The sequence below is a fragment of the Phalaenopsis equestris genome, unplaced genomic scaffold (genome assembly GCF_001263595.1).
Source record: "Phalaenopsis equestris unplaced genomic scaffold, ASM126359v1 Scaffold000136, whole genome shotgun sequence".
Taxonomy (NCBI): domain Eukaryota; kingdom Viridiplantae; phylum Streptophyta; class Magnoliopsida; order Asparagales; family Orchidaceae; genus Phalaenopsis; species Phalaenopsis equestris.
In genome coordinates, this window is record NW_018164578.1 from 1,140,919 (window position 1) to 1,167,936 (window position 27,018).

Sequence of the window (27,018 nt, forward strand, 5' to 3'; positions counted from 1 at the left end):
CAAAATTCCGATGTCGTCATCCAATGACAAAATACTCACAAATTGCTCTTCGTAGGGGTCTCAAATTTGGCTTTGCCTGTGGGGTTTAGGTTTGACCAAAATTATCTCGACCTGAAACTATTTGACCTGAACTCGACCTAATTATTAAATGAATAAAAAAATCCAACCCGAACTCACCCACTAACCCCGACTCGAATCTAACCACTAGAAATTGCTTAACATAAGACAAAACAACTATTGGATAATTAATTAACCTAAATAGTCTCTCATCTAGCTTTTACTTTTAGATTATCAAATATTCAAGGAAGTAAATACAAAATACAAGTTTTCAAAAAAAAATTATTCTTTTTTTTTTGCAACAAATATGAGATTAATTATTCAAATATTAGCTATTTCTATGTTTAAATTTATTGAATTTATTCTTATGTGTGTGTATGTTTTATAATATAATTTTGATCACAAATTTAATTAATATTTGCATCTAATATATCATTATTATGTTAATTATACCATATTTAATTAATTTTATATTTATTATATTAACTGGTTCAATCCAAACTGAATCAATAAACCTTAACATTTCAATCTTTTAATGTAATGTCCCATCCAATTTTCTCAATTTTATTTTTTATCCATATTTTACTAAAACAATTTACACGCGTAAATATTCACCCATATTTAATGTCCCATCCAATTTTCTCAATTTTATTTTTTATCCATATTTTACTAAAACAATTTACACGCGTAAATATTCACATTTGTGACCGTTGTTGGCCCTTATTTTCTGGGCTTGGAGTCGTGGTATTCAACGTTCAAAAACATATCTAATTTTTTAACACGCACCCGTAATATAACAAAAATTATAATTATTAATTTTGTAAATACCTAAAATTCAGGTTTTCTGCTATAGTTTCTAATAATCTGAGTGTGAGTGTAGGGCTGTAAAAGATAATGTTCGGCTCGTTTGAAATAACCAGTATTTGAAATCGGCTCGTGAATAATGTGTTCGTATTCTGCTCGATTTAAATATTTGTGTTCGTGTTCGGCTCGAAATTGGCTTATTAAAATTAAATTGACAAAAAAAATGACGTAAATTGTCGGATTTGAACCTGGACAAAATGTATACAAAATAATGCACTAACCATATTACCACATGAGATGTCATAATTTTAATTTAGATATAAATATATGTAATATATTATTATATAAATAGTTATATAAATTTTTTTTTTTCGAGTTACAACGAACAGAACACGAGCGAACAATGAGCTGTTCGTGATTGACTCGTGTATAATTCGAGCTTTAAAAACTTATTTATATTCAGCTAATCGGCTTGTTTGCTTAACGAACGAGCAATTCGCTAACAACAAGCGACAGCCCTATGTAAGTGTAACACTTATAGATAGGAATATTAGTTTTGCAAATATATTAAATTTTTATGTTCTGCATGTTATTATCCCTAACCGCCATTGAGGAGCTGGGGTAATTTCGTAAATGAGGCATCTATATATTGCTTCCGATGCCCCTAGGGTTCCTCCTCAACAACCGCCGACCCTGAGCAGCTGCCAGAGAGAAAAAATTCTTCAGCTGTTGCTCACTCTGCAATCGCGGTGAGTTTTCTTCTTCTCTGGCATTATTTTCAACGCATATTGGGAAATCAATTTCCAAGCTCTAGTTTTCTTTTTCTTTTTTAATTCAATTACCCGTTGAGTCTAAAAATTTAGGCAGATTAGATTTATGATATTCTCCTGCTTGATTAACTTTAGATTTTTTATACTGCTGTCGAAAAATTCTCATGTTTTTTATGTTAGAGACGATCGATCGATTTGATCGTGTCCCAGTTTGTTAAATTTTATCCCAAAGTAACTGATTTAATTGTAATTTAGATGCGTTAGATTAAGATCAGCATGGGTGGAATGCTATACATGTTTGCGTTTATGTAATGTTGTGAATAAGTAAAGATGAATATAGATGCTGGGGAAAAAAAAAGGAATTTTGCTTATGAATGCGATGAAGAAACCCCACTGGTACTTCTATGAATTAAATGGTGTTGGGTGATTGTAAATTTGTTGTAAACAAAGTGTAGAATCAAAAGGACCAAAAAAAATCTTTTTTTGCTGTTTCGCTCTCTTTGTTATTACTCTTGATTTCTTTTTTATTTGAGCGGTGCTTCCGTTGCTGAGCAAAATTGTTTATAGCTTTCACCCCATATAATTATTTATTTTTGGAATCACTGAAAGTGTGCATCATTCTTTTTCTTTGATGATACAGAATTGCCAAACAGATTTACAGGTTTAACTTTTTCTCAATGTTTTATGTGTGTTTTTCCATTTGAATGGTCTTGAGCTTTTAACGAGAAATTGTTTGTTTTCTGCGTTGATGCAAAGATTATTTTTTCAATATTCTATTTTCTAATCTGTAATTGTTTGATTGCTTTTACAGCTTTATTTTTTCATGTTGTTAGTAGAAACCCTGGTTTTACAATTTGCATTTCTTAGATTTCTTCCAGTTTATATGGTTTTAATGAACACTTTTATTGCAATTCTTTTGTTATTAAAAGAATGGCTTTTATTGCAATTCTCGTAATTTACCAGCTTTATATATGTATCCTTGGCAATTGGCATGAGGGATTGACCTGTCTCTAGGAGGTCTTCTAATTTCTAGGTGATTTTGCTTGTTCTTTCCTAGTTTTGCTGACTTTCTATGCTTCATTTATTAGGGATTTATGCTCTGAAAGACTTCATCATTATTCTCGCTCTGTGCTTCCATTCTCTCCTTTTTGCCAGTTAAATTGTTGGGGCATTTGCATACATACCACACAATTCCTATGTATTCACATGTCTAACACCTAGAATCTTATATTTACATAACACTAATCCTTAACATCACATCAAAATATCACTACTATTAACTTTTTAAAACTACTAACTACACTTTCATGCATAGGTTCATGACACCAAAGTGTTATATGTATATATACTAAGCTTTAGGTGTTAGATATGTAAATACTATGTGGTATATAAGTAAATTTCCTTAAATTGTTTTCTTGTTTAGTACTTGGCCATTAATGGATTATTCTATGTAACTCTATTTTGAATATGCATCATCCTTTAGTCTCGAGCTCTGGCAGTAAGATTGTTGTGAAGCAATTTGTTGATTGCAGTTTAAGAAGATAAGCTATGGGAAAGGAGAAGGTTCACATCAGCATTGTGGTTATCGGTCATGTTGATTCCGGAAAATCAACCACCACCGGTCACCTCATATACAAGCTTGGTGGTATTGATAAGCGAGTTATCGAGCGGTTCGAGAAGGAAGCGGCTGAGATGAACAAGAGGTCATTCAAGTATGCATGGGTGCTTGACAAACTCAAGGCCGAGCGCGAGCGTGGTATCACTATTGACATTGCCTTGTGGAAGTTCGAGACCACAAAATACTATTGTACTGTCATCGATGCTCCCGGCCATCGTGATTTTATCAAAAATATGATCACTGGAACTTCTCAGGCAGATTGTGCTGTGTTGATCATTGATTCCACTACTGGAGGTTTTGAAGCCGGTATTTCCAAGGATGGCCAGACACGTGAGCATGCCCTTCTTGCTTTCACCCTTGGTGTGAAGCAGATGATTTGCTGTTGCAACAAGGTAAACTTTTGTGCATATTTTTATCTACTTTTTTTTAATTTCAGGTTTTAATTAGCTGACATGATGTGTATAATTTTAGATGGATGCCACCACGCCAAAGTATTCTAAGGCGAGGTATGATGAAATTGTGAAGGAGGTTTCGTCCTACTTGAAGAAGGTGGGTTACAATCCTGAGAAAATCCCCTTTGTGCCAATATCTGGATTTGAAGGCGACAATATGATTGAGAGATCTAGCAACCTTGACTGGTACAAGGGTCCAACTCTGCTTGAAGCCCTCGACTTGATTCAAGAACCGAAGCGTCCTTCGGACAAGCCCCTTCGTCTTCCTCTCCAGGATGTCTACAAGATTGGAGGCATTGGAACTGTTCCCGTGGGAAGAGTTGAGACGGGAATCCTCAAACCCGGAATTGTGGTGACATTTGGACCTACTGGCCTGACAACTGAAGTCAAGTCTGTTGAGATGCATCACGAGGCTCTTCAGGAAGCCCTTCCTGGGGACAATGTTGGCTTTAATGTCAAGAATGTTGCTGTTAAGGACTTGAAGCGTGGATTTGTGGCCTCAAACTCCAAGGATGATCCAGCAAAGGAAGCTGCAAATTTTACTTCGCAGGTCATCATTATGAATCATCCAGGCCAGATTGGCAATGGCTACGCTCCTGTTCTAGACTGTCACACCTCCCACATTGCTGTTAAGTTTTCTGAGATATTGACGAAGATTGACAGGCGCTCTGGTAAGGAGCTTGAGAAGGAGCCTAAGTTCCTGAAAAATGGGGATGCTGGATTTGTGAAGATGATTCCTACAAAGCCCATGGTTGTTGAGACATTTTCTGAGTATCCTCCGCTTGGGAGATTTGCTGTTAGGGACATGAGGCAGACTGTTGCTGTCGGAGTTATAAAGAGTGTGGAGAAGAAGGATCCAACTGGAGCCAAAGTTACCAAATCTGCTGTGAAGAAGAAATGAAGTGAGGACTGCTTCGTTTCAATTGTGTTCGAGTCATTTGTTGTTCGTGTCTGCAGGTTTTTAATTAATAAGTGTGATTTGGTCGACTTGGCATCTTGTGTTTGGATGCAGAACTGGGTGCTTGACCGGAGGTGGCGCTGAAAAATTTATTTTGCTTGTTTTATGTTTAATTTATTTTGCATTGTTAAAGGTCTTTGAGTCTGTTGTTGAAGACATTGTGTCGGATTTTTCTTTTCCATGGTTATTTCTGAAGTGCAATTTGAACTAATATGACGTTTGCGAAGCTTGGATTGGTTTACAGCCTAAATGTGCTCTTCAACTTGTTTTCCTTTGTGAGTGTTTTTTTATTAACTAATCACAGGCTCATTTTTCATTAGCAGGATATAATTTTTTATTTATTTGGCCTATATGATGCAATCTTTTTTCCCTTTAGGTACAACTTTGGAAAAGGGGCTGTTGCTTTTTCTCGCTGAATTTTAAATATTACGTACAGCGGATTGCATGTCTGGACAATGGTCTGGGTTCGGCCACGCGTTGTGTCTTGCACGGCAGCCCATCTGGATCTTTGATGGTGTCTCACACGGCAGCCCCTGGACCTTTGTCCGGAAGTGCAGTTAATATTTTCTCCAATTCAGGACCCTTGTTGTAAATTCTCTTGAGAGATGGTTCCTGGTAATGCAGGCTTCTCCAGAATTGGCTAATTTCATTATCATCTCCTCTTTTTATTGGCACCTTTGTTTTTTGCTTCAGCCCAGTTTTCTTTATTTTTTATTTTGATGTGTCTTCTCTGTGATTGTATTTTTTATTTTTTCATTGTAATTTGACCTGCTGTAACTTTGTTCTTCTGCATTGGGAATTTAGGCTATGCCCTCACTTTTTCTATTTGTATACTTTTCGGGTCTGATGATTATTTTTTGCCTATATGACCTATTGAGGTTCAATCTGATTGCCATATTTGATCTTATTTGTTGATATTGTATATATTGCTGTTAAATGGTGGCTTTACAATGATTATGAGATAAAAAAAAGGGAAGATTATATACATACCAGCTAATTTCTGTCTTTACACCTCTAAAATCTAAAGTTTGCCTTTTACATGCATGGAGTTTGCCTTTTACATATATGTAGCTTTACCTATACATGAAAAGTGCTTCAACTTTTAAAATTTAAACATTTTATACATGAAAAGTGCTTCAACTTTTAAAATTTAAACATTTTATATTTTTGGTGTGATATGAAAGATTTTGGTGATATGAATGTTAAGTAAATTTTAGATATTAGATGTGTAAACACATAGAAATTGGGTGATATCCCATGTAAATGCCTAAAAAAATATGCCAAAATAAAAAACAAATGGGCATCAATATCATGAAAATTTAATGATTTATCTAAAGATTTGTTGGTTTGAGTAGTCATTTTAAAAATAATGAATAATTATTATATATTATTTATTATGATATATTATTGATATGTCATCAATAAATTTTCATAATTTGATTATTATGAATCTTAGAGTATTTTATGAAAAAGAAATCTTCAAATTGAAATTAAAATCATCTAGTATTTGATTTCAAAAAACTCAGCAATCTAATTGGTTGGGCGAAGCAAACCCAATGACACTAAAATTGGTCAAATTTGATTCAAATTTAACATGAATTAAAGCTTTTTTTGGAGGTTTTCAATGCATAATTTGAAGGTCAAATAGATTCCAAATTAGACAAACTATTAGACAAAACTAGCATCTTGACATGACGAATCCAATGTGCCTATGATCACTAAATTATGACATCATTAAAGCACTCATGTATCCATAAAAGATCGCCTCATCTGGGAACATTTCCAGGACGTCTAATGGAGTAGTCTGGATTCATTCCTTATTTTTGGGGAGACTTCTCACCAACTCTATAAATTGAGTCCTACCCCTCTCTTGAGAGGGAACTAAGATCTTAAACCCAAGGAAGCCCGAGACTTGGAGAAGGAGTTGAGGTATTAGTGTTCCACGTTAAAGGTCCAGTTAATGTCACTCACTCCTGCAGCCACTGACCACTGTCGGCAAACACTCACCGGCCACCATCGACCATCATGGACCATTTTCGGGCACCCTCTACTCATTGCAATAAAGCCTTCTGCGGAATTACGACGTGAACTGCAGAATCTCAGCGTACGTTACGGTGTAACGAAGCACAATGTAAAGCAATGACCAACATTGCAGAGTAACACAACATCCTACAAAGAAACAATTTCCAAAGACAATGTAACAACATATCTTGAATAAGTTACAATGACACAACTCGCATGTGGTGCGACAAGACCTCCCAAAGAAAGATGTAATAATACACTCCACAATAACTGCTTATAATAGTCATACTTAGGATACATTTATTTTTTCCGGATTTTTGAAGCTCTCCTTGTAGCTCGCCATTATGACCAATATGTCTATGTGGTCCACAACTCATACAGCTCTCAACTCTAAATTTTATGGCATATGGACATTATCTCAACTCATGCAGCTCCCAACTCATGTCTTTATAGCCTACAAATGGTATTACAGCTCCGCGCCATAGGCTTTGCGACCAACTACAACCTACGTTTCCACAGCTCATACAACTCCTAACTCTAGCATCTACGACCTATGGACGTTAACTCATGTGGCTTCCAACTCCGGCCTATGCGGACTACAAACGTAATCATAATTAATGCGGTTATCAACTCCGGCTTTTGCGGTCTGCAATTGTCATCACAACACTTAGAGCTCCCAAACCCGGGCACTGTGGCTTACAGCTGTTATCACAACTCACTAATATTGCATACATGACCAACTACAATCTATGTGGTCCACCGCCCATGCAGCTCCCAACTCGAGACTCTAATGCTTACTAACGTTATCACCGCTCATGTAACTTCCAAATCGACCTTTATGGCCCATGAATATTATCACAGTTCATATAACTCTCAACTCTGACCTCTATGCCCTATAAACGTTATTATAGCTCACAAGTATGTCTTATGTGACCAATTATGACCTACGTGGCTCACAACACCGAAAGCTCTCTATTACAGCCTCTGTGGTCAATCAAGAATCTTGAAGCAACCATTTATGACCCTACATAACTAACTACTTTCATGCCTTTCAACTACAGTCTTTCAGTCTTTATGACAAACTAGTACTACAGAAGTTATCTACATTATTCATGGCGGACTACTACCTCAATAACAATCGACTACTGTCTTCGTGACCCGTTATAGTTACAATTGTTGAAATACTATTGTATATCAACTTTGTATTTTCATATTCCCTAAATCAGAAGAACAGAGAGCGGATATATTCACCATTGCATATTTAATTATTTCAATTGGGCTTGATCTTATGGTTTGTTCTCTTTTTCAGGTGTTTTCACGTAAAAATCATGGTATCTCCTTCTGTTCAGTTCTCTTTTACCTGAGTGTGTGTTGGATTTTCGTACAACGCTAAGACACTAAAAAATTACTCTATCGCTCCGACACACATTAATTATTAATAAATAGTTAGAAGTATTATCAATAATGTGATCTAGATTATTTAAATGTTAAAATATAAGTTTTAGGAACATAAATATGAGGTGCTTGTCAGACATAAATAAAACAAGGAGCATAATTAGATTATGCTCGGGGCGAACAATTGCCAATCATGACATTTGCAATTTCGTTATATAAATAATAAAATTTAATATTTTTCAATGTGATTTATAAAATTAATTGATTTTGCCCCCGTTATATTTTTTGCCCAATGCTTCAAATAGTATAGACTTTTTATAATTTTGCCCCCCTAAAAATAAGTTATATTTTTTGCCCAATGCTTCAAATAATATAGACTTTTTATAATTTTGCCCCCCTAAAAATAATGCTGCAAAATGCCAAGAAAGAGCGTTTGTTACATGCTGGCCTGTTCAGGTCAAGAACTATGAAAGGGTATTAAAACATTTGGTATTTCAATTGAAAACATTGGGAATTGAATTTCATCTAAAAACTAAAGAATTTATACTTTTAACTAAGTAAAATGTTTCAAGTCTGAATGTGCAGCGATAAGATTTCTGACAGAATAAATTTTAAAAGTTTACATTAATTATTGAAATACAATTTTTTTTTTAATTGATGTAACAAATTTTAATTGGTGCACAGGCTATAAATGATAATATTGAGGAACCCTAAGTACATGTTTATGAATTGAAATATCAGAAACATCAGACCTATCACGAGCTGATCAGATAAAGTAGAATCGTGTCTCATGAGTTTGTTTTATTAGACTAAAATGATCGATTATGGACTGTCCACGTGAACCGCACCTCACAATTAGGACAGCTCGGCGTAGTTTAGCAGCTTCCTCTTTACCGAACAAAAGAACAATATTTTACATGCGTACCTATAGGAAGATTTACATGCGTACCATTTAATTTTTACCTTATATATGTATGGAAATATGCATTTCACAATTTTTTAAAGTTAAAATAATAATAAATTTTATCTGACATGAAGAGTGGGTGCAGAGCTGGAACCATCTCTTTTTTTTAGAGAAAAAATTGCGTATGTAGGACGTACATAGTGTTGCGTACGTCAGATAGGTTACAGAAAGGGTATTGAGAGTTATATATGCGTTATACCCTCTGTAACCTCTTTGTAACATACATGTAACTAGTAAATCATATATTTGTATAGAGAAAAAATTGCGTATGTAGGACGTACATAGTGCTGCGTACGTCAGATAGGTTACAGAGAGGGTATTGAGAGTTATATATGTGTTATACCCTCTGTAACCTCTCCGTAACATACATGTAACTAGTAAATCATATATTTGTAAGTTGCATGTATGTTACATGGAGGTTATAAGGAGTATAACGCAGATATAAACCCCAATACCCTCCCTGTAACTTACATGACTTACATAGCGTTGGGTCTTAAGTACGCAAAATTTTCTCCTTTTTTCAGGGAGGTACATTGTTCCCCTAAACCCACTGTGAGAAGGGTTAGGGTAGCAAAAGAGATTGTAATATTTCAAGAGAGACAAAATAATATTTTAGGAGGGCAAAAGACCATATTACCCTCATATATAAGTAAAAATCTAAATTTATGAGGACCAATTGCTCCCCTAGACCCAACCAAGGTCTACTACTGAGTGTGTGTATGTACACAAAAAATAAAGTTTAGGTGTTTAATATTTAATTGCTTAAGAATTAGGTGGTGTGTTATAAATGCCCCATATCTATATTAGGAAAAAATATTACCTCAGGAGTACTGATGCATCAGTGTTCCAATGATAGGGTGCCACGTGGCGCCACGATAGGATCATTGCATACGTGGCACCTCACCATTGGAGTACTGATGCAACAGTACACAGTACTTCTGAGGTAATATTTTTTCCTAAATTAGGCCCTCTTGTCCCGCTTTGCTAAACTAGTGTGGGTCCTCTCACCAACCGTACATCCAATTTGGTGTAAAATTATGAGTTAAAATTTTGTCTTTGGTCAGATCAAAAGTCCTAGAAAGTCCTTCTAATGCCCTGAACCTACCCCTGTTAGTATTTTATTAAAAGTCCTAATGCCCTGAACCTACCCCTGTTAGTATTTTATTCTCACCTCCAAGTGAGCATAACTTGATTGTCTTTAGCAATTGGATGGAAAATTAGCGACCGACGATCAGGAAAAAAATTTGTGTACATATTACGTACGCATCGCTGCGTATATAATGAAAGTTATATGAGTGTTATATCAGTATTATATTCACGTTATATTTTTTGTAATTTTCATGTAACTTCTATATAACTTACATGCAACCTACCTGAACTTACAAATAAGTTCCGCGCTTCTATTTTCACATATATGTAGTTTACATGTAGGTTACATACAAGTTATATGGAAGTTAAAAGAGATATAACACGAATATAATTCAGATATAATGCTCATATAAACTCTATTATGCACGCAACGCTTCTTATGTCTTACCTATGCACTTTTTTGCCGGCGACTAGCGGCTGTGGCTCTGTGGCTCAACCGACAACCGACGCATAACCAGGACTTAATTATATAGATGAGCCGAATAAGATTTGAGGTTGTTTCTGATTTATCCCCCAATTTAATTTCGTGATGAAAGAGCAAATCTGTCATCTTTGACAATTACGGACCCAACTCAAAGTCAAAAAGTTGTTCCTCCCCTTCTTTTAACTGCCCCACCTACATCCCGAAATCACGATCTTTCCTTTGCTCACTCCCTCCCTCCCTCTTCTCCATTCTCTTGCCCTTCATGCATTAGCCCCGAAACCAAACCAAAGATCAAGTTTTTGAGGAAGCCATGAGAACAGTAACAGACACCATTCTCCTCCTCCTCCTCCTCCTCCTCCCCACTTCCATCCTCTCATCAATCTCTCCATTCTCCTGTGATGCTTCCAATCCTTCCACAAAAGATTACCCATTTTGTAACGTGAACTTGCCTACAGAGCGGAGGGTTGATGATCTCATCGCCCGCCTTACCCTTGCGGAAAAGATCTCCCAGCTCGTCGACAGAGCTCCTCCCATTCCCCGCCTTGGCTTGCCGGGCTACAAGTGGTGGTCCGAAGCTCTTCATGGCATCTCTGATGCAGGGCGAGGCATCCACTACAACGGCTCAATTTCGTCCGGCACCAGCTTCCCTCAAGTCATTCTTACTGCGGCTTCATTTAACCCCTTGCTTTGGTACCGAATCGGTGAGGTAAATCTTTTCATTACAGCTGAATCAATTTTTTGCTACCGCCAAGTATATGTTTTACAAATTTTCATTCATTTTGGAATGTTCTTTAAAGGCTATTGGAACCGAAGCTCGAGCGTTGTACAATGCCGGGCAGGCAGAAGGGCTAACATTTTGGGCACCGAACATTAATATTTTCAGAGATCCGAGATGGGGCAGAGGCCAAGAAACTCCAGGGGAGGACCCATTAATGGCGAGCAAGTATGCTGTCTCCTATGTCAGAGGAGTGCAGGGTTATTCTTACGGAGGAGAAGGTGGAGCAGGGCTCAAGGCTTCAGCTTGCTGCAAGCATTTTACTGCTTATGATCTCGACCGTTGGAACGGAGTTCTTCGGTACTCATTCAATGCAAAGGTAACTACCAAACCTTTTATTTTTTTTACCTTGAGTTTTTATTTTTCAATTAAGGAAAAGAGCTGTTTGTGGCTACAGATTTCAGTTCAGGATCTGGAGGATACTTATCAGCCTCCTTTCAAGAGCTGTGTGGAACAAGGTCATGCCTCTGGAATCATGTGCTCATATAATCAAGTTAATGGCGTTCCAACCTGTGCCGATTACAATCTTCTAACAAAAACAGCAAGAGGATTGTGGGGTTTTAATGGGTGAGATGCTAAAAACAGCTGTGGTTGTTGCCTTCATGCTTTATTTAGACCTTAAATCTATGGGTCTGTTTAACATCACCATATTTCAGTATAGATGATCATTTATAAAGTAGAATTTCCTCAAATAAGGCCACACCCATAAAAACAAGTTAAGTTGCAACCATTTATTATAATCATGGCTTCCTTATAAGCCACCCTCTAATAGTTGTGCGTTACATCATAACCTTGTTTACTTAAGTAGAACTGAGAGGTTCGGTTGTTTTACATGAACAATTTACTTCAGCCAAAGTGCCTTTTTTCAGTAAAAATGTAAAATATAGAAAAATCATGTATCAACAACTATTTTGTCTTTTGTTTATTCACAGTTACATCACTTCGGATTGCGATGCTGTCTCGGTCATTTACACGAGCCAGAAATATACCAAGACCCCAGAAGATGCAGTAGCTATCACGCTGAAAGCTGGTAAACAATGCAAACATTAAGACGAACATGTAATCTAGATAGCAAAAACATGAGTTTAAATTGCAAAATTACTACTTTATCATCTCATATACTTTCAGGAATGGATGTGAATTGTGGAGAATATGTGCGGAACTACGCCTACTCCGCCATTAAACAAGGTAAATTATCAGAAAAGGACATCAACAGAGGGCTTCACAACCTTTTCTCCATAAGAATGCGACTCGGGCTCTTCAATGGAAGTCCCAACCACCTTCTCTTCGGCAACATTGCTTCAAAACAGGTCTGCTCTGGCGCTCATCAGAACCTGGCTCTTGAAGCAGCCCGAGATGGTATTGTTCTTCTGAAAAACTTGAAAAAAATCCTTCCTTTGTCCAAATCGAAGGTTTCTTCACTTGCTGTGATTGGTCCAAATGCAAACCGTGCTTCAGTTCTGCTAGGAAACTATAACGGACCACCATGCAAATCAAACACTCCTCTTCAGGTACTGCAGAACTACGTGAAGAACACAAGATTTTCGGCTGGCTGTGATACTGTTATCTGTAACACAAGCCATATTGATGAGGCAGTAAAGCTGGCCGGCTCAGTGGACTATGTGATATTGTTCATGGGATTGGATCTGACTTTGGAGAAGGAAGATTTAGATAGGGACAATTTGGTGCTTCCTGGGATGCAGAAAGAACTTATTACTAGTGTGGCAAGAGTTGTGAAGAGGCCGGCGATATTGGTTTTGCTTTGTGGTGGTCCTGTTGATGTTTCGTTTGTTAAAAATGATGAAAATATTGGAGGTGTTCTGTGGGGAGGATATCCTGGAGAAGCTGGTGGTTTGGCTATTGCAGAAGTTATCTTTGGCGAGCACAATCCAGGTGAAGTATATTGCTCTTTATGTTAATTTGTTTTGGGCTTTCAATGCAGCACAGCACTTTGTTAAAAGATGAATGAGAAATTCATTTCTGTTATAGGTATATGTCACTTTTTAAAAGAAAAAATTCCATTCTTTTTACTCTTCATTATGAATTACCAATCACGTAACTAAAAAACAAAGCCTTAGTGCATTTGTGTTTGGTTTGGTGTGCAATTTTGAAGTTATGAACCCCGCAAACTAAAATTTTTGTAAGTAATGCAACGCTATCCAATACACTTTTAAAAAAAATTGTTGATTTGCTGGCATGCCTAGCTGACAGATTGAGTTGGGATGTAATATTTTTGAAGTACATAAATTTACTTTGCTTTGCATTTTCAAAAAAGGTTGTAAAGATCACTTTTTTCCATTCAAAACCAGCATATCCAACGGCTTGATCATGCTTTCATGATTTAAAACTACAGGAGGAAGACTTCCGCTCACATGGTACCCACAAGATTTCACCAAAGTTCCCATGACTGACATGAGAATGAGAGCAGACCCAGGTTCAGGGTACCCAGGAAGAACCTACCGCTTCTACACTGGCAAGCCAGTCTTCAAATTCGGCCATGGACTCGGCTACTCCACCTTCTCCTACAAATTCAAATCCACACCCAAAATCCTACTTCTTAACAAATCAGCCACTGCTCTTCAATCCAGCAACAACAACTCAGGCATAACCGGCTATGACGTTTCGAAGATGAGCAGATCAGAATGTGAGCTGCTGAAGCTCTCTGCCATAGTGGGAGTGGAGAACCATGGTCCCATGGATGGAAAGCACTCTGTACTGCTGTTTTTGCGCAGGCCAAGCTTGGCAGGAGGCAGGGCAAGGAAACAACTAGTTGGATTTGAAAGTTTAAGCTTGAAGACGGGGGAGACTGCTCATGTTGAATTTGTGTTGAAGCCATGCGAGGATTTTGTGCATGTTGAGGAAGATGGAAGGAAGTTGGTGGATTTGGGGTCTCATTTCTTGATGGTGGGGAAAGAGAAGCTTGAGGTCAGCGTCGTTGCTTGAATTTGTGGGTGGAGCAGCAAGAATTCGAGAGCTTTGAGCCGCCAAGAATCGGAGATCATAAATTTGTAAATCATGGATTTCATCTTCGGGTTTTAATAAGTGGATGGATGTTTTAGACTGATTGATAAGTATGCTACAAATTCAGTATGAATGAATGGTTTTTAAAGATAGAATTTTAATCAGAATTTTATAGAGTAATTGCTTACGGATTTTCTCCTTGAGTTAATCAATCAATACTCGAGGGAAAAGTACTAATACGCTGGTCCTGGCTTCAGCACTCGACATATGAAAATTCATCTATTTCTATTTACAATTAAGAAAGGGTTATCACTGCAATGTTGATTGCGTAATATAAAATGATTTCCAAGCCAATAAATGAATTATTAAAAAATATTCGCATCACGATCTCCGAAGACAAAAATCAGTAAAAATTGCTGGCATTTGGTTAAAGCAACATAACATTTACATCAAAACACAGTATTTAAAAAATACGTGATAATTTGTTTATATGTAAGACGATACGAAAAGAAAAAGTCAAATATAAGGCATTTGCTCATAAGAATTGAAAATTTTGTAGACTATTGATAGATTTTGATGCATGTTAAGAGATTCATGGCGGTAAAATAGCAAATTATTATTTTAGTATTGTATAAGGATTCAACGCAAACTCAGATGAAAGAAGATAGTCAATTGGGATATCATAAGTTTTGATGTGAAAAATCTGGAAAGGAAAAAAAAAACCACAGGACCTTGCCTAATATGTACAACCTCTTATCTCACAAGCGTAAAGGGATTACACAGTTTCTTGGGTTACAATGTCGGTGCGCAGAAGAACTCGTTGCCCTGCGGCAGGGAGCGGTTGCAGAGGGGAGTTAACGCTGGAGCTTCAATGCACTGTCTCAGCATGAAGTTCGGGATGATGCGCCGCTTCATAGGTTGTTACGTGGTTATGTGGTGTTGGTGGTTGAGTTGCACGATGTTTCGCCGTAAGGAGCAGACAACGGTCGATGACGGTCACGGTAGTTGGAGTTGGTCGTAGGTGGCTGGAGTCGACGACTACTAGAGTTGGCCAACAAAGGCCGTCGGAGGTGGAGTTGATCATTCAACACGAATCTTGAAGCATAACACTAATCTTGAGACAATTTTTGAGTAATAAACATTCAAATTTTAATCATAATTCATACAAAATTCTAATTTTAACAAACTTATATAGTGAAACTGACCAGCTCAATGAGACGGTCCCAACGGTACCAAAATTATCCAATCTGTATTAAATCAAGCCCAGATCAAGTCAACAAACAATTTTCAAGAGCTTTTCGAGCATAACTGGACGATCAAACAAATTTCAATTCTAACATGTTTATATTCAAATCGAGCACTTCAGCGAGACAAATTCAACAAGCACAAGATTGCTCAATTATAACACCATTAAGTCTCCTAATGCTCATTGAATGCGATCTGATTGAAGAAATCTATCTGAAATGTCAGATTGGAGTGGAATGAATTCATTTCTTATTTACAACCTGAACTCTATAAATAGAGCCCTATCCCTCTTCTGAAAGGAGCGAGGGACCTGAAGCCAGAAGAAGTTTGAAACTTGGAAGAGGAGCTAGAGTCCAATATCATTCAGGTGAATGCCTCTCACTCAAGCAGCCGTTGCTGCTATTCCAACTAACGCCGCTGCCTCCAGCCAATTATGCCCGCCCCCACTTCCAGCCAACTTTGGTCACGACCAATTCCAACCATCTGTGCATTCGACTAGCTCCGATTATTTTTGTCGGTCAACTCCGATGACTAACGTCTACCGACCACCGCTGACCATCATCGGTTGCCACTCACTCTTTGCAGTGAAGTCTCTTGTGAAGTCACAATGTGCACCAACAAATCCCATAGTACATTGTAGAATGGTGAAGCACCTCACAAACGGTGTACCAACAATTTTTATATGGTGTAATGACGCCTCTGATGGCGACATAAAAATCCACCTCAGATACGGTGTAACGACACACTGATAACAGTGTACAACGCGCCATAGATACGGTTTAAATACGCCTCATGAAAATGGTGTAACAAATACTGTGCAACAACACACCCTGATGATAATAAAATAAAGCAACTCGGATATGTTGTAATCATGCCTCCTGAAGATGGTGTAATAACACACCCCAGGTACGATACAATGACACACCCTGATGACGATGAAATAACACCCCCAAATGCGGTGCAACGACACCTCCCACATATGGTGCAACGACACCTCCCAAAAATGGTGTAACAACACAACCCAGATACAGTGCAATGACACACCTCTTGTATGGCGCAACGACACACCCTAATGACATTGCAGAATGGTGTAGCATCTCACAAACGGTACAACAATGTACCTAAGATATAGTGTAATGACGCCCCTAAGGATATAATAATGAATCTTAGAGACTATGCAACGACACACCCCCATGATGGTGTAATAATGCATCCCAGATACGATATAATGACACCTCCTGAAAATAACGTAACAATGCACCCCAAATATGATGCAACAACACACGTCAATGATGGTGAAACAACACACTCTGAATACGGTGTAAGAACACCTCCCAAAGTTGGTGTAACAAGAAACCTTAGATAAGGTGAAACGACACTCTCCGATGACGGTATAATAACACACCTACATACAGATACAGTGCAATGACACCTCCTGAAAAGGGTTTAGCAATGCATTTTGAAAGATGGTGTAACAATACACCTCAAATATGGTGAGACGACACATCCCAATGACAGTGTAAGAACACACCACACATACAGTGCAACGACACCTTCCGAAGATGATATAACAATATACCCTGAAGATAGTGACTTTCTCTAAACTCTTAAAGCTCCTTCTTTGCAGCTCCCGACTCTGACCTCCATGGTTTACAGATGTCATCATGGCTCTCCACTACGACCTACGTGATTTACTGTTCGAGTAGCTCTCAAATTTGTCCCTTGCGGCTTACGGATGTCAACACAACTCATGACTACGGCCTACATGACCAACTACGACCTATGTGACCACAATTTGTGCAGCTCTTGACTCCAGACTCTGCGACTTATGAACATCATCACAACGATCCACAACAATCTATGTGACCAATTTTGTTATATGTGACTTAGCGCTCATGTAACTCCCAACTCATACCTCTACGACATACATACGTCACCTGAGCTCCTCGCTATGACTTATATTGCCAACTACAACTTATGCTGCCCATAGCTCACACAACTCCCAATACCGGGCTCTACTACCCACTAACATCAGCACAACTCGCCACTACCTATATGATCAACTACGGCTTACGTGGCCCTCTTGCCCATAGCTCACACAACCCCCAATACCGGGCTCTACTACCCACTAACATTAGCACAACTCGCCGCTACCTATATGATCAACTACGGCTTACGTGGCCCTCACAACTCCTACAACTTCTTACTACATCTTTTGTGGTCAATCAACACTTTATGAGACAACAATTTTCACCTCACACAACCAATTACTATCATGACTTTCAACTATAATCTATATGACAAGCTAGAGCCACGACCACCATCTACAACATTCATGACGGATTACTGTCTCCATCACAATTGACTACATTCCTTCAACCTACTATCATCGAGAACTACATTTATTACGAACAAATTATAACTATTATTGATGAACTACTGTTGCACACTTATAATGATAATGTTTTTAACTACATTTTTTCTAATTTAGAAAAAGAGTAGACTGATGTATTAAATTATTTCAGTTGTGCCAGACTCCATGATGTCTCTTTCTTTCTAAAATTTGACATAAAAATTGAGGTGTGCCATCGTACTTATTTGTCTTTAATTACCTAAGTATGTTTTAATTTTTCATTCAATGCTAAAATACTAGTTTATTATTTAACGGGTGCTTTGAACAGTCCTCAAATTCCCCCTCGAAAAGCAATCCAAAGTCCGAGGCTAGAATATTGAGAGGCAGCATTATTACAGCTAACAATCCTATAAAAAAAAATAAAAAAAAAAAAAAAAAGAAAAAAACATTTTAAAAAAAATCACGTTTAGAAGATCGAAATGATATCTTGTCGGTATCCTCCTCTTTTCTAACATTGTTTCGTATCACTTACCACTCATTATGCACATCCTGAAATTTACAAGATGCTTCCTTTACTCTAATCATCCCCCTAAATCAGGGGAAAATTTTGTGTATTTAAGAAGTTTGCAGAGCTGCATATATTGGAGGTTATACATAGGATATTTGGGGGTTATATTCACGTTATAATCCTTGTAACATCTTTGTAACCTACCTATAACCCCCCACTACCCTCTGAATAACCTCTGATGTACGTAGATCTGCAAACGTCATACGTACGCAAATTTTTCTCCTAAATCAGGAGAAATATGTGTCGTAATACGCACACAATTCTGCGTGCGGAATTTCATTAACCTCTCAACACCCTCATAATAACCTATGAATAACATCAAAATAAAACTCGCGAAGGTTATTGGAAGGTTATAAGGGTTATAAATTATTGAAATTAATACCTCAATAACCTCCCAATAAACACTTAATAACCGCGCAACCGAATTATTGCGGTATAATTACACACGCAGCTTTGCGTCAATATTACGTAGACAAATATTTCCCCTAAATTGGAAAGCCACGAGCGTAAAAACCATATAGCTTGAATGGTTTTGAGAATTTTCTTAATGTATGATTTTGCTCTTTGATTTTACAGACACCTTCATAAATATTTATATTTTTTTTTACTATAAATGGACTCAATTAATATGCATTAATGGCTACCAAAAATAACCTTCTGTGCATAGTTTTTAAGTCCGCCGTGGCGACTGCAACAGTTCTTTCTCCAACAAATTTTTTGTTGAAAAATAAATGATTATAAGACATTACCGTTGATGTCCCATAATTTTCTCTCAAAAAATAAAGAAAAAAGGGAAAAATGTTGAACTTAAAGCCTAAAAACCCAACTAATAATAAAATAGGATATATACAGAGGCAGAAAGGAGCATGATTGAACAATCAGCTCTCATCATTGTTTAAGCAAAAAAGAACAGACAAAATAAGCCCACTAGAAAGTGCATTCATAATAAAAAAAAATGAAGCATCACCTTCCAATAAGACTTCAGCAGTCTAATACCAAGTAGCGGCGATATATTCATATAACCAACAATGTCTTCATCCTCCAAAAAAATGAACAGTAAAAACCTTCATTTTAGCAATCAAAATCCACCAAAATGTATGGCTTATAGATGGTAACATTGAAACAGGCTATTTTCTCAAGTGGCATACGATTTTCCTCAAAGATTCAGCCAAGAGAATCCAAAAGAATCCAAAAAACACAGATATAAATAAATAGTCCAAAGAAAAGCTCTGACCTATCCAATTGAAATATATTAAAATTTAAACTCTATGCAAGCTATTCAAGCTGTAGGAGCTCAGAAGTAACACGGAGGCATTAGTGCTGTCTGAGGTTTGCAACAAGTGGAAATCCAAAAGATCTGGAAGGAGCAACGACTATTGAGATTGCCAATCATACATTATAAAAAAAGCAGTAGAAATAATACTAAAAACATCCAAAATAAAAAAATTTAAATTATCATGCTGTAGAAAACGTCCATTCTACTATCCAAATGGATTAAAGTGGAAAATAGTTGCTGAAGAGCAAATCTCAGAATAGGAAAAAATGATAAGAATCAGTGAGTCTCATTTTAATAGGCTGAAATTCATCATTGCTTCGAAAAAACTCAGAGAACAGAATAAAAGAGCATCCATAATAAAAGTTCTAATGAATCGAGCTATAAAACTGACACCATCCTAGAGCCTCTGGAGGGTTTGATAAGATAGAAAAGGTGTTGGAGAGGTTGTAGGATTGAAACCGGGTGTGGGAGGATGAAAGATGGAAGGAGGCTGGTAATGGGCACAAACGGCAGTTAGGACAACGACAAACGAGTGCAGAAAAGTGCAATTCCATGCTGAAAATAGCATGTGACAGTTTCCTGTTAAAAACAGAGTAGAATAATATATATATACATATATATATATAATTATTTATATAATAATATATTACATATATTATTTATATAATAATAATATATATATATATCCCTAATAAAAAAGAACCTAATTAGAAAATAGAGAATTAGACAAGAATAAAAAAGGAAGGAAACAAAAGAAGGAAACTTGCAAAAAATAAAGATAGAAAAAAAAAAATTTTTCAGCTCGGTCCATACTCTCGCGACCATTCAAGTTAGATACTGCGAAATCTTTGTACTATGGAAAGGCCCGTGTTTCGCATCATTGTCCCCAGGTAGGAGGGGCTTCGTCCTCGTCTCCGACAATACTCAGACCCTCGGAGTAAAACACCAAATCAAGGACATTAAAAGTTGCATAAATATTGTAATACCCCGAAAGGTCAGTCTTATTGGCGTTGCCGCTAATCTTCTTAGTTAAATGACCGTCAGCTCCAGGCTAGCGCTTCCCAAATGAACTTACAAAAAAGTCGCTCATTCTTCAACGTGATCCATACCATGTCGCCTTCCTTGAAAACCATAGCTTTCTTGGACTTGTCGTATTTCTGGTACTAAGTGTTTTGCTTAGCAATTTTCTTCATGATCTACTCATGTTGGATCTAAATATCTTTGACTAAAATCTGAGCATTGGCGCTAAGCTCAATAGTGAGCGGTATAGAGACCAACAATAAAGGTGTAAGAGGATTCTGCTCATACACAATCTCAAATCGGTTGTGACTTGCGGACTGACTAGTATAACGATTACAGGCAAACTCCACAAGAAACATAGCCAAATTTCACCGCTTAATGTTCTTCCCACCAAGCATCTAAGAAGGTTTCCCAAACTGCAGTTTACAACGTCGGTTTACCCATTTGTCTGAGGGTGAGTCGCTGAACTGAACTGAAGCTTCATACCTAACTTACCCTACCAAGTCCTTCAAAATTGGTTGAGAAATTTCACATCCCTATCTGAGGTAATGCTCGTGAGTATGCCATGAAGACGAACTGCCTCCCTAAAATATAAGTTTGTGCAATATGAAGCATCAAGCACGACCTCAAGGTGGCTAAAAGGGTTTAGAAGTTGTGAATTTTTTAGGGAACCCTATTGATGAGATATGTGGCGGTAAGTATGACATCATTCCAAAAACATTTTAGGACATTAGATTGAAACAGAAAACATCGAAGAGATGTCGATTTTTTCACTCGATTTGATGAGTGTCCGTGCACGAGCTATGGTGGAGGATGTCATTACTTACCAAGAATTCATCTAATACAGAGTTAAGAAATTAACGACCATAGTTGTTCTGAAGAACTTGAATCGAAGTTTTGAATTGGGTTAAAATGAAGGTGTGAAAGTTTTTGAAGATGATTGCAGCTTTATATTTGTCGTTTAAATATATAATCATGTCATCCCAGTATGTTCATCAATCAAATTAAGGAACCACCATTTATTAGTGTAGAAGAGAGTGCGAGAGGGTCACCATAAGTCACTGTGAATAAGTGAAAAAAGAGCGAAAGACGTGTAAGTGTGGGGTGCATACAAAAGATGATGAAATTTAGCTAACTGACAGGTCTCACATTTCAAATTAGAAGGATTTTTATTAGTAAAAATTAACGATACAATTGTTTTAAAAAGTGTATATTAGGATGACCCAAACGATAGTGCAACATAATAAGACATTCAGTGGATTGAATAAGCTGCAACTACTGGGTGAAATGTCGTCGTTTTTCGTGCTTCTCTTGGAAGAAGTAAAACTCAGCTACTCGCTTAGCAGTTCTAATCATCTTCCTCAAACAACTGTCCTGAACGACACAAACATCAGGAGAAAAATGAGCAACACAATCAATGTCATAAGTCAACTTACTGATAGACAAATGGTTACACTTCGACAGAGACATTGGACTCCATCCATAATGCAACCAGACCATTCTACTATAGGGTCACGGTCATTGATTCCTGTTTTGCCCCTTCAACTTACTGATGGACAAATGGTTACACTTCGACAGAGATATTGGACTCCATCCATAATGCAACCAGGCCATTCTACTATAGGGTCACGGTCATTGATTCCTGTTTTGCCCCTCATATTTTCTTAGACACTCATAAAGTTGACTGGAATTCTCTACATAGGAGTAGGTATCACGGAATGTCGTCTAGAGGGCACTAGTGTATGGAAGGAACATATGTGATCGGTCAATGGAAGTCTCCATTGAGTTAATCAGACACGAGATGACCATGAAATTCTCCACTTTCCAAGCTCCATATGTAGGGTCAATTTTTGGAGGTTCAAGAATCATACCAGTGAGGAGACTGAATTTCCGACGCTCTTTGATGAACAATGATACAGCTTGGGACCATTAGAGAAAGTTTATGGGATCAAGAAATTCGTGTTGTTTTCCGGTCCTCTGATCTGTAGAGGGATGAAAGTTGGAAGTTGGAGTCGATCTTCCCGTAGAGTCAAGAACACCTTCTGATGGTGGCTCAGTGTGGGAGGAGTCCGTCATTATTCTGATTAAGCTAAAGGAGATGTTGGGTTGTTCAGACATCGGAAGATTCCAGTCGTTGGATGGGAGAGATACAGCCTCAAGAAGGGGTTCCAACCGTCCTGGAGAGAGTCCCCACTGTCAGACTAATAGTACTGTGGGAGGAGTCCGTCATGATTCTGATTAAGCTAAAGGAGATGTTGGGTTATTCAGACATCAGAAGATTCCAGTCGTTGGATGGGAGAGATACAACCTCAAGAAGGGGTTCCAACTGTCCTGGAGAGAGTCCCCACTGTCAGACTAATAGTACGACGATTCAGAAGGAATCCTGGCCAACTAGAACAAGTCTCTGACCAACTGGAAAGGATATCGGGCCAGCTGGAATGGGAGACAGAAGGAGCTCCGGTGAACCTGGAGGGAGACTAGGCTGTTAGAAGGGGACTCCAGCAGCTGGGAGGTTGGCCTGGCGGTCATGGCAGAAGTTTTGGAGGGGCACCCAGCCGGTCGGAGGGTGACCCTAAACTTGGAAAAAGACTTAGGTGGCTGGACTGGGCTCGAGAGGGTGAAAATTGGAGAACCGGTCTGCTTGAGGGAGGAACGACACCTAGAAGGGTCAGCCGACAACAAGGAGAGGCCCAACGACAAAAGGATATAGTAGAAAAAAAAGAAAGCAATAATAACTCAGAATAATAACATGAATTAATAACGGTTAGTAATAGCCATTAATATTCTAATAATAAATCTACAATTGAGTTTGATATTATTTCCAAGCAAAATTAAGAAGAAAGGGTGATGAAGTGAGTGGTTCCATAACTCTGTACTAAAATAGAGGATATGTGTGCATCCAATGATCATTACAAAAGGCTCGATCCAACAAACATCTCATGGGTTTAAAAGTTGCTAATTGAACCAACTAAATGTGATACTAGTATTGGGAAGATCTGAAGGCACATAATCAAAGATACGAGAGTTTGAAGTCCAATAGCTTGTAGGAAAGAGAGGGCATGCCAGTAGATTTTTTATCTACTAAGCAAATACAGTTGAAGTCCCTCAAAATAAGTCATGGTTCATTAATATAAGTGTCAAAGTAATCGATTATCATAGGGCTTTCCTCTTGCCATTATTGTTATCAACGTAGCAGATGAGACAAACGAACTTGATGAAGGAGAAAACGAACAAGTCATGACTGTAGTAAAAGTGAGTCTCTAAAGGAAAAAAAAGAGATATTTTTAGCATTCCATTCAATTCAAATATGGCCATTGGATAATGAGTGAAAATTATTGTGGCTTTATTTATGAGGGAAGATACTAAAATGCCAATTGATGAAAGGGTTAGAAATTGAGAATATTGAGAGTTTTGTCTCAAAAAAAAACACACAAGACCAATACTATGATTTTTCCCCCAATTATTGCAGTGAATGGTATATATATTACTTTGCAAAGCACATATATTTCATGCAGCAATGTTGGTAAAGGGCACGTGTTTGTGTCATGGAGGCACCCCGCCGCCTCCCCACCCCCGCCCCCTGCCCGCTTTTGATATGGATGGCATAGATGAAATAGCTAAAGAGGTATTGGTGACAAAGTTCATCAATTGGTCACGAGTACAAGCAAGAGCAGTTTGGAGGGCAACTTCATTGGGGATAATATGGTCAGGTGGGGAGGGGCTGATGTAGCATTTGCCGATATGATGGTAACACTATGGTGGAAGGTGGGGAGCATTTGCCGATATGATGGTAACACTATGGTGGAAAAACAACTTTTTAAATGTTATTGTGTATAATAAAAATATTTTATTTAAAAAAATAAAATAATTTTCCTATAGCAAATTTGATCACAAGAAATAGCTTCCCACAATAAAGATTTCTGAAAAGCAACACAAAAAAAAAAAGCCAAATGAGAGGGTACCCACAATCTGAAAAACTAAATAGTGATAAGACTCTGCATGATACACAACAATTCACGCAAATAAATCAAGAAATAAACATCACATATTTGTTTAAATATTTCTAAAAAATATAATTCTAATTGAAACAAATCATAAATCATAATGTATACTTTATTTTATATTTTTATTGCAATTCTATGTCTCATGAAACCCCAGAATGGTAACAGCAACAGTTTTCCTTTTTGAATTCTTCAGCAGTGAAATAAGTCCATCGCAAACCCACCCTAGTGAACTCTCATAACTGCAGTTAAACTCTTTCTTTATAAGACTCTCTAGCGACATTCCAGTCTTCACAGAAAAAGCACCATCAATTTCTTTAATGTCGATTCCAGTGCGTGTAACCACCGTTCTGATAAGCACTTCCGGGGCATCCCCAGTCTCCATGGCCGTGCGTAGCTGCTTGGCGAAATGCTTCTCTGGGGACTGAATGCAACGGATTACAGCTCGGAGTTGGATTCCAAATTCATCGCATTTGTAATTATTCTTCAGGAACTTAATGAATTCCTGGCCGAATAGGTGCTTGAATGAGGAAAGTATTACTCTCATCTCGTCAACGTTCCTCTTACTCAAGATAGAGATGATGGATTTCTGATCAATGAATTTACAACTTGTGACTGCTTCATAGAGAATCTTTGCATCACACATAGCCCTACGTGTATCGAACCTTTCTCCAGCATAAATTCTTGAATTCAGGATGGCTGAAAGAATCTGAGAAATTCAACAGTTTTTCACTGTTTTCAAATATGTTTGATCGCAAATAGGCATATAACAACACTCATGTTATGTCCCCATGTATAAATCTTCAAACTAATGTTTACGAAATAATGATTTTAGATATATGCAATAAGAAAATCAAATTCTTTATTTATTTATTTTTCTTTTTTGTTAGGGAGTGTGAACAAAAGTGGGACTAACTATAGGGCTAATACAATGACAATCAAGTTTATTTTCAGCTTAAAAGTTTGAGAGTGTTGATCATGATTAACTACTTGGTATCATTATAATAACATATTTTTTAATTATTTAAATTAAGATTGACTTTCACGTGCTTTAATAATCCATCACTCACAAGAGAGTTTTTTCTATCAGCGATATATTCCTCTTAAACACAAAGTCATCAAGTATCATACACCAAAAGGCCCCACAACAGCATGCATCATTCATAAGAGTTCATTCTTCTAAACTTTGCTCAATTATGATAAAAGGCAACCAAGAGCTGTTTAGCCACAAACTGCAATAACAGCTTAATTATAATTGAATCATTGATTCTAATAACATTTGTTAGTGCAATTTAAAGGGATACTAAATTCAGACATGATGCACCAGTTGTTAAAAGTGATTTCAATTTAAGAAGTTAAATTTAGAGGGCCAATTCACTTGATATTTCTATACCAACATATTTTTTAACTATCAAATGTAAAATTAAATCCAAGACGTTCACCATGCCTCAATAGGTTTTATAAATATTAACATGTGTCAATAAGTAGGAAACAATCAAGTTTCTTCAGGGCAAAGTATGTTTGTATTAAATTAAATCTCAAAATCAAATAGCTGAAAAATATTCATGATTCAGAATGAAGGCAACTGGAGTGGGCACCTTCTTGGCTTCTTTGCTGCATGGACCTTTGCTTTACCAAAAAAGCTAGATTCAAGGGAGCTTGCACATGCAAAAGAGATATGCTAAGCATGCAATAGTTTGGCTTCTCAGGCTTATATCTTTAAGGCCAAATTGAATATTTAAATTTGATGTAGATATATTAATTTTGCATCACCTGCAAGCTTTAACTTTGAGTTTGAAATAGATCATAACACTAAAATCTACCCCAACTTCGTGGTCCATACTTAACATAATAACTAGTAGCTCATACATTTAATAATCAAATATTATAGACAAGCTATTTGTTGATCTTCACCCATTACTTAAGCAGCCCTGAAAAAAATTAGTTTCATGGACTTGCTCTAATAAATGAGATTAAAATAGATGCCCATATTATTAGCTAGTGATTGGTCTGTACCCGTTACTTAAGCAACCCTTCAAGGGTGGCATATAAACTTTGACATCTTTTGAAAGCACAAAACTAGTTGGCGCTATCTATCGCTCGCCATTGCCAATTGTCAGTCACTATAGCCAGCCGATGACCACTATCATTGCGCACAATCACCATCATTGATCATTTCCCACCAACCACTACCTAACACCATCAA

General features: G+C 37.3%; 3 protein-coding genes across 3 annotated transcripts in view; 2 read left to right on the forward strand and 1 right to left on the reverse strand.

Annotated features, from left to right (window-relative positions):
* Positions 1-1,513: 1,513 nt before the first annotated feature.
* On the forward strand, positions 1,514-4,921 carry LOC110021609 (elongation factor 1-alpha-like). Its single transcript, XM_020720169.1, has 3 exons — positions 1,514-1,610; positions 3,164-3,641; positions 3,721-4,921. Exons 2-3 carry the CDS (start codon positions 3,180-3,182, stop codon positions 4,600-4,602), a joined length of 1,344 nt encoding a protein of 447 aa, XP_020575828.1. The 5' UTR covers positions 1,514-1,610; positions 3,164-3,179; the 3' UTR covers positions 4,603-4,921.
* Positions 4,922-10,718: 5,797 nt separating this feature from the next.
* LOC110021635 (probable beta-D-xylosidase 7) lies at positions 10,719-14,450 on the forward strand. The gene is made up of 6 exons (XM_020720198.1): positions 10,719-11,319; positions 11,411-11,707; positions 11,786-11,955; positions 12,321-12,418; positions 12,517-13,281; positions 13,742-14,450. The coding sequence occupies exons 1-6, from the start codon at positions 10,924-10,926 to the stop codon at positions 14,329-14,331; spliced, it is 2,316 nt and encodes a 771-aa protein (XP_020575857.1). The 5' UTR covers positions 10,719-10,923; the 3' UTR covers positions 14,332-14,450.
* Positions 14,451-24,914: 10,464 nt separating this feature from the next.
* Positions 24,915-27,018, reverse strand: part of LOC110021638 (annexin D2-like) — a 39,619-nt gene continuing 37,515 nt past the window's right edge. Inside the window, exon 4 of the mRNA XM_020720205.1 lies at positions 24,915-25,521. Within this exon, the coding sequence (XP_020575864.1) occupies positions 24,949-25,521 (573 nt within the window). The 3' untranslated portion in view covers positions 24,915-24,948. The remainder of the gene's footprint in view (positions 25,522-27,018) is intronic.

Coding starts and splice junctions, on each gene's coding strand:
- LOC110021609 (XM_020720169.1), top strand. CDS start 3,180: ATGGGAAAGGAGAAGGTTCACATCAGCATTGTGGTTATCGGTCATGTT. Junction 3,642..3,720: donor TGATTTGCTGTTGCAACAAG/GTAAACTTTTGT, acceptor GTATAATTTTAG/ATGGATGCCACCACGCCAAA.
- LOC110021635 (XM_020720198.1), top strand. CDS start 10,924: ATGAGAACAGTAACAGACACCATTCTCCTCCTCCTCCTCCTCCTCCTC. Junction 11,708..11,785: donor GGTACTCATTCAATGCAAAG/GTAACTACCAAA, acceptor TTGTGGCTACAG/ATTTCAGTTCAGGATCTGGA. Junction 11,956..12,320: donor GGATTGTGGGGTTTTAATGG/GTGAGATGCTAA, acceptor GTTTATTCACAG/TTACATCACTTCGGATTGCG.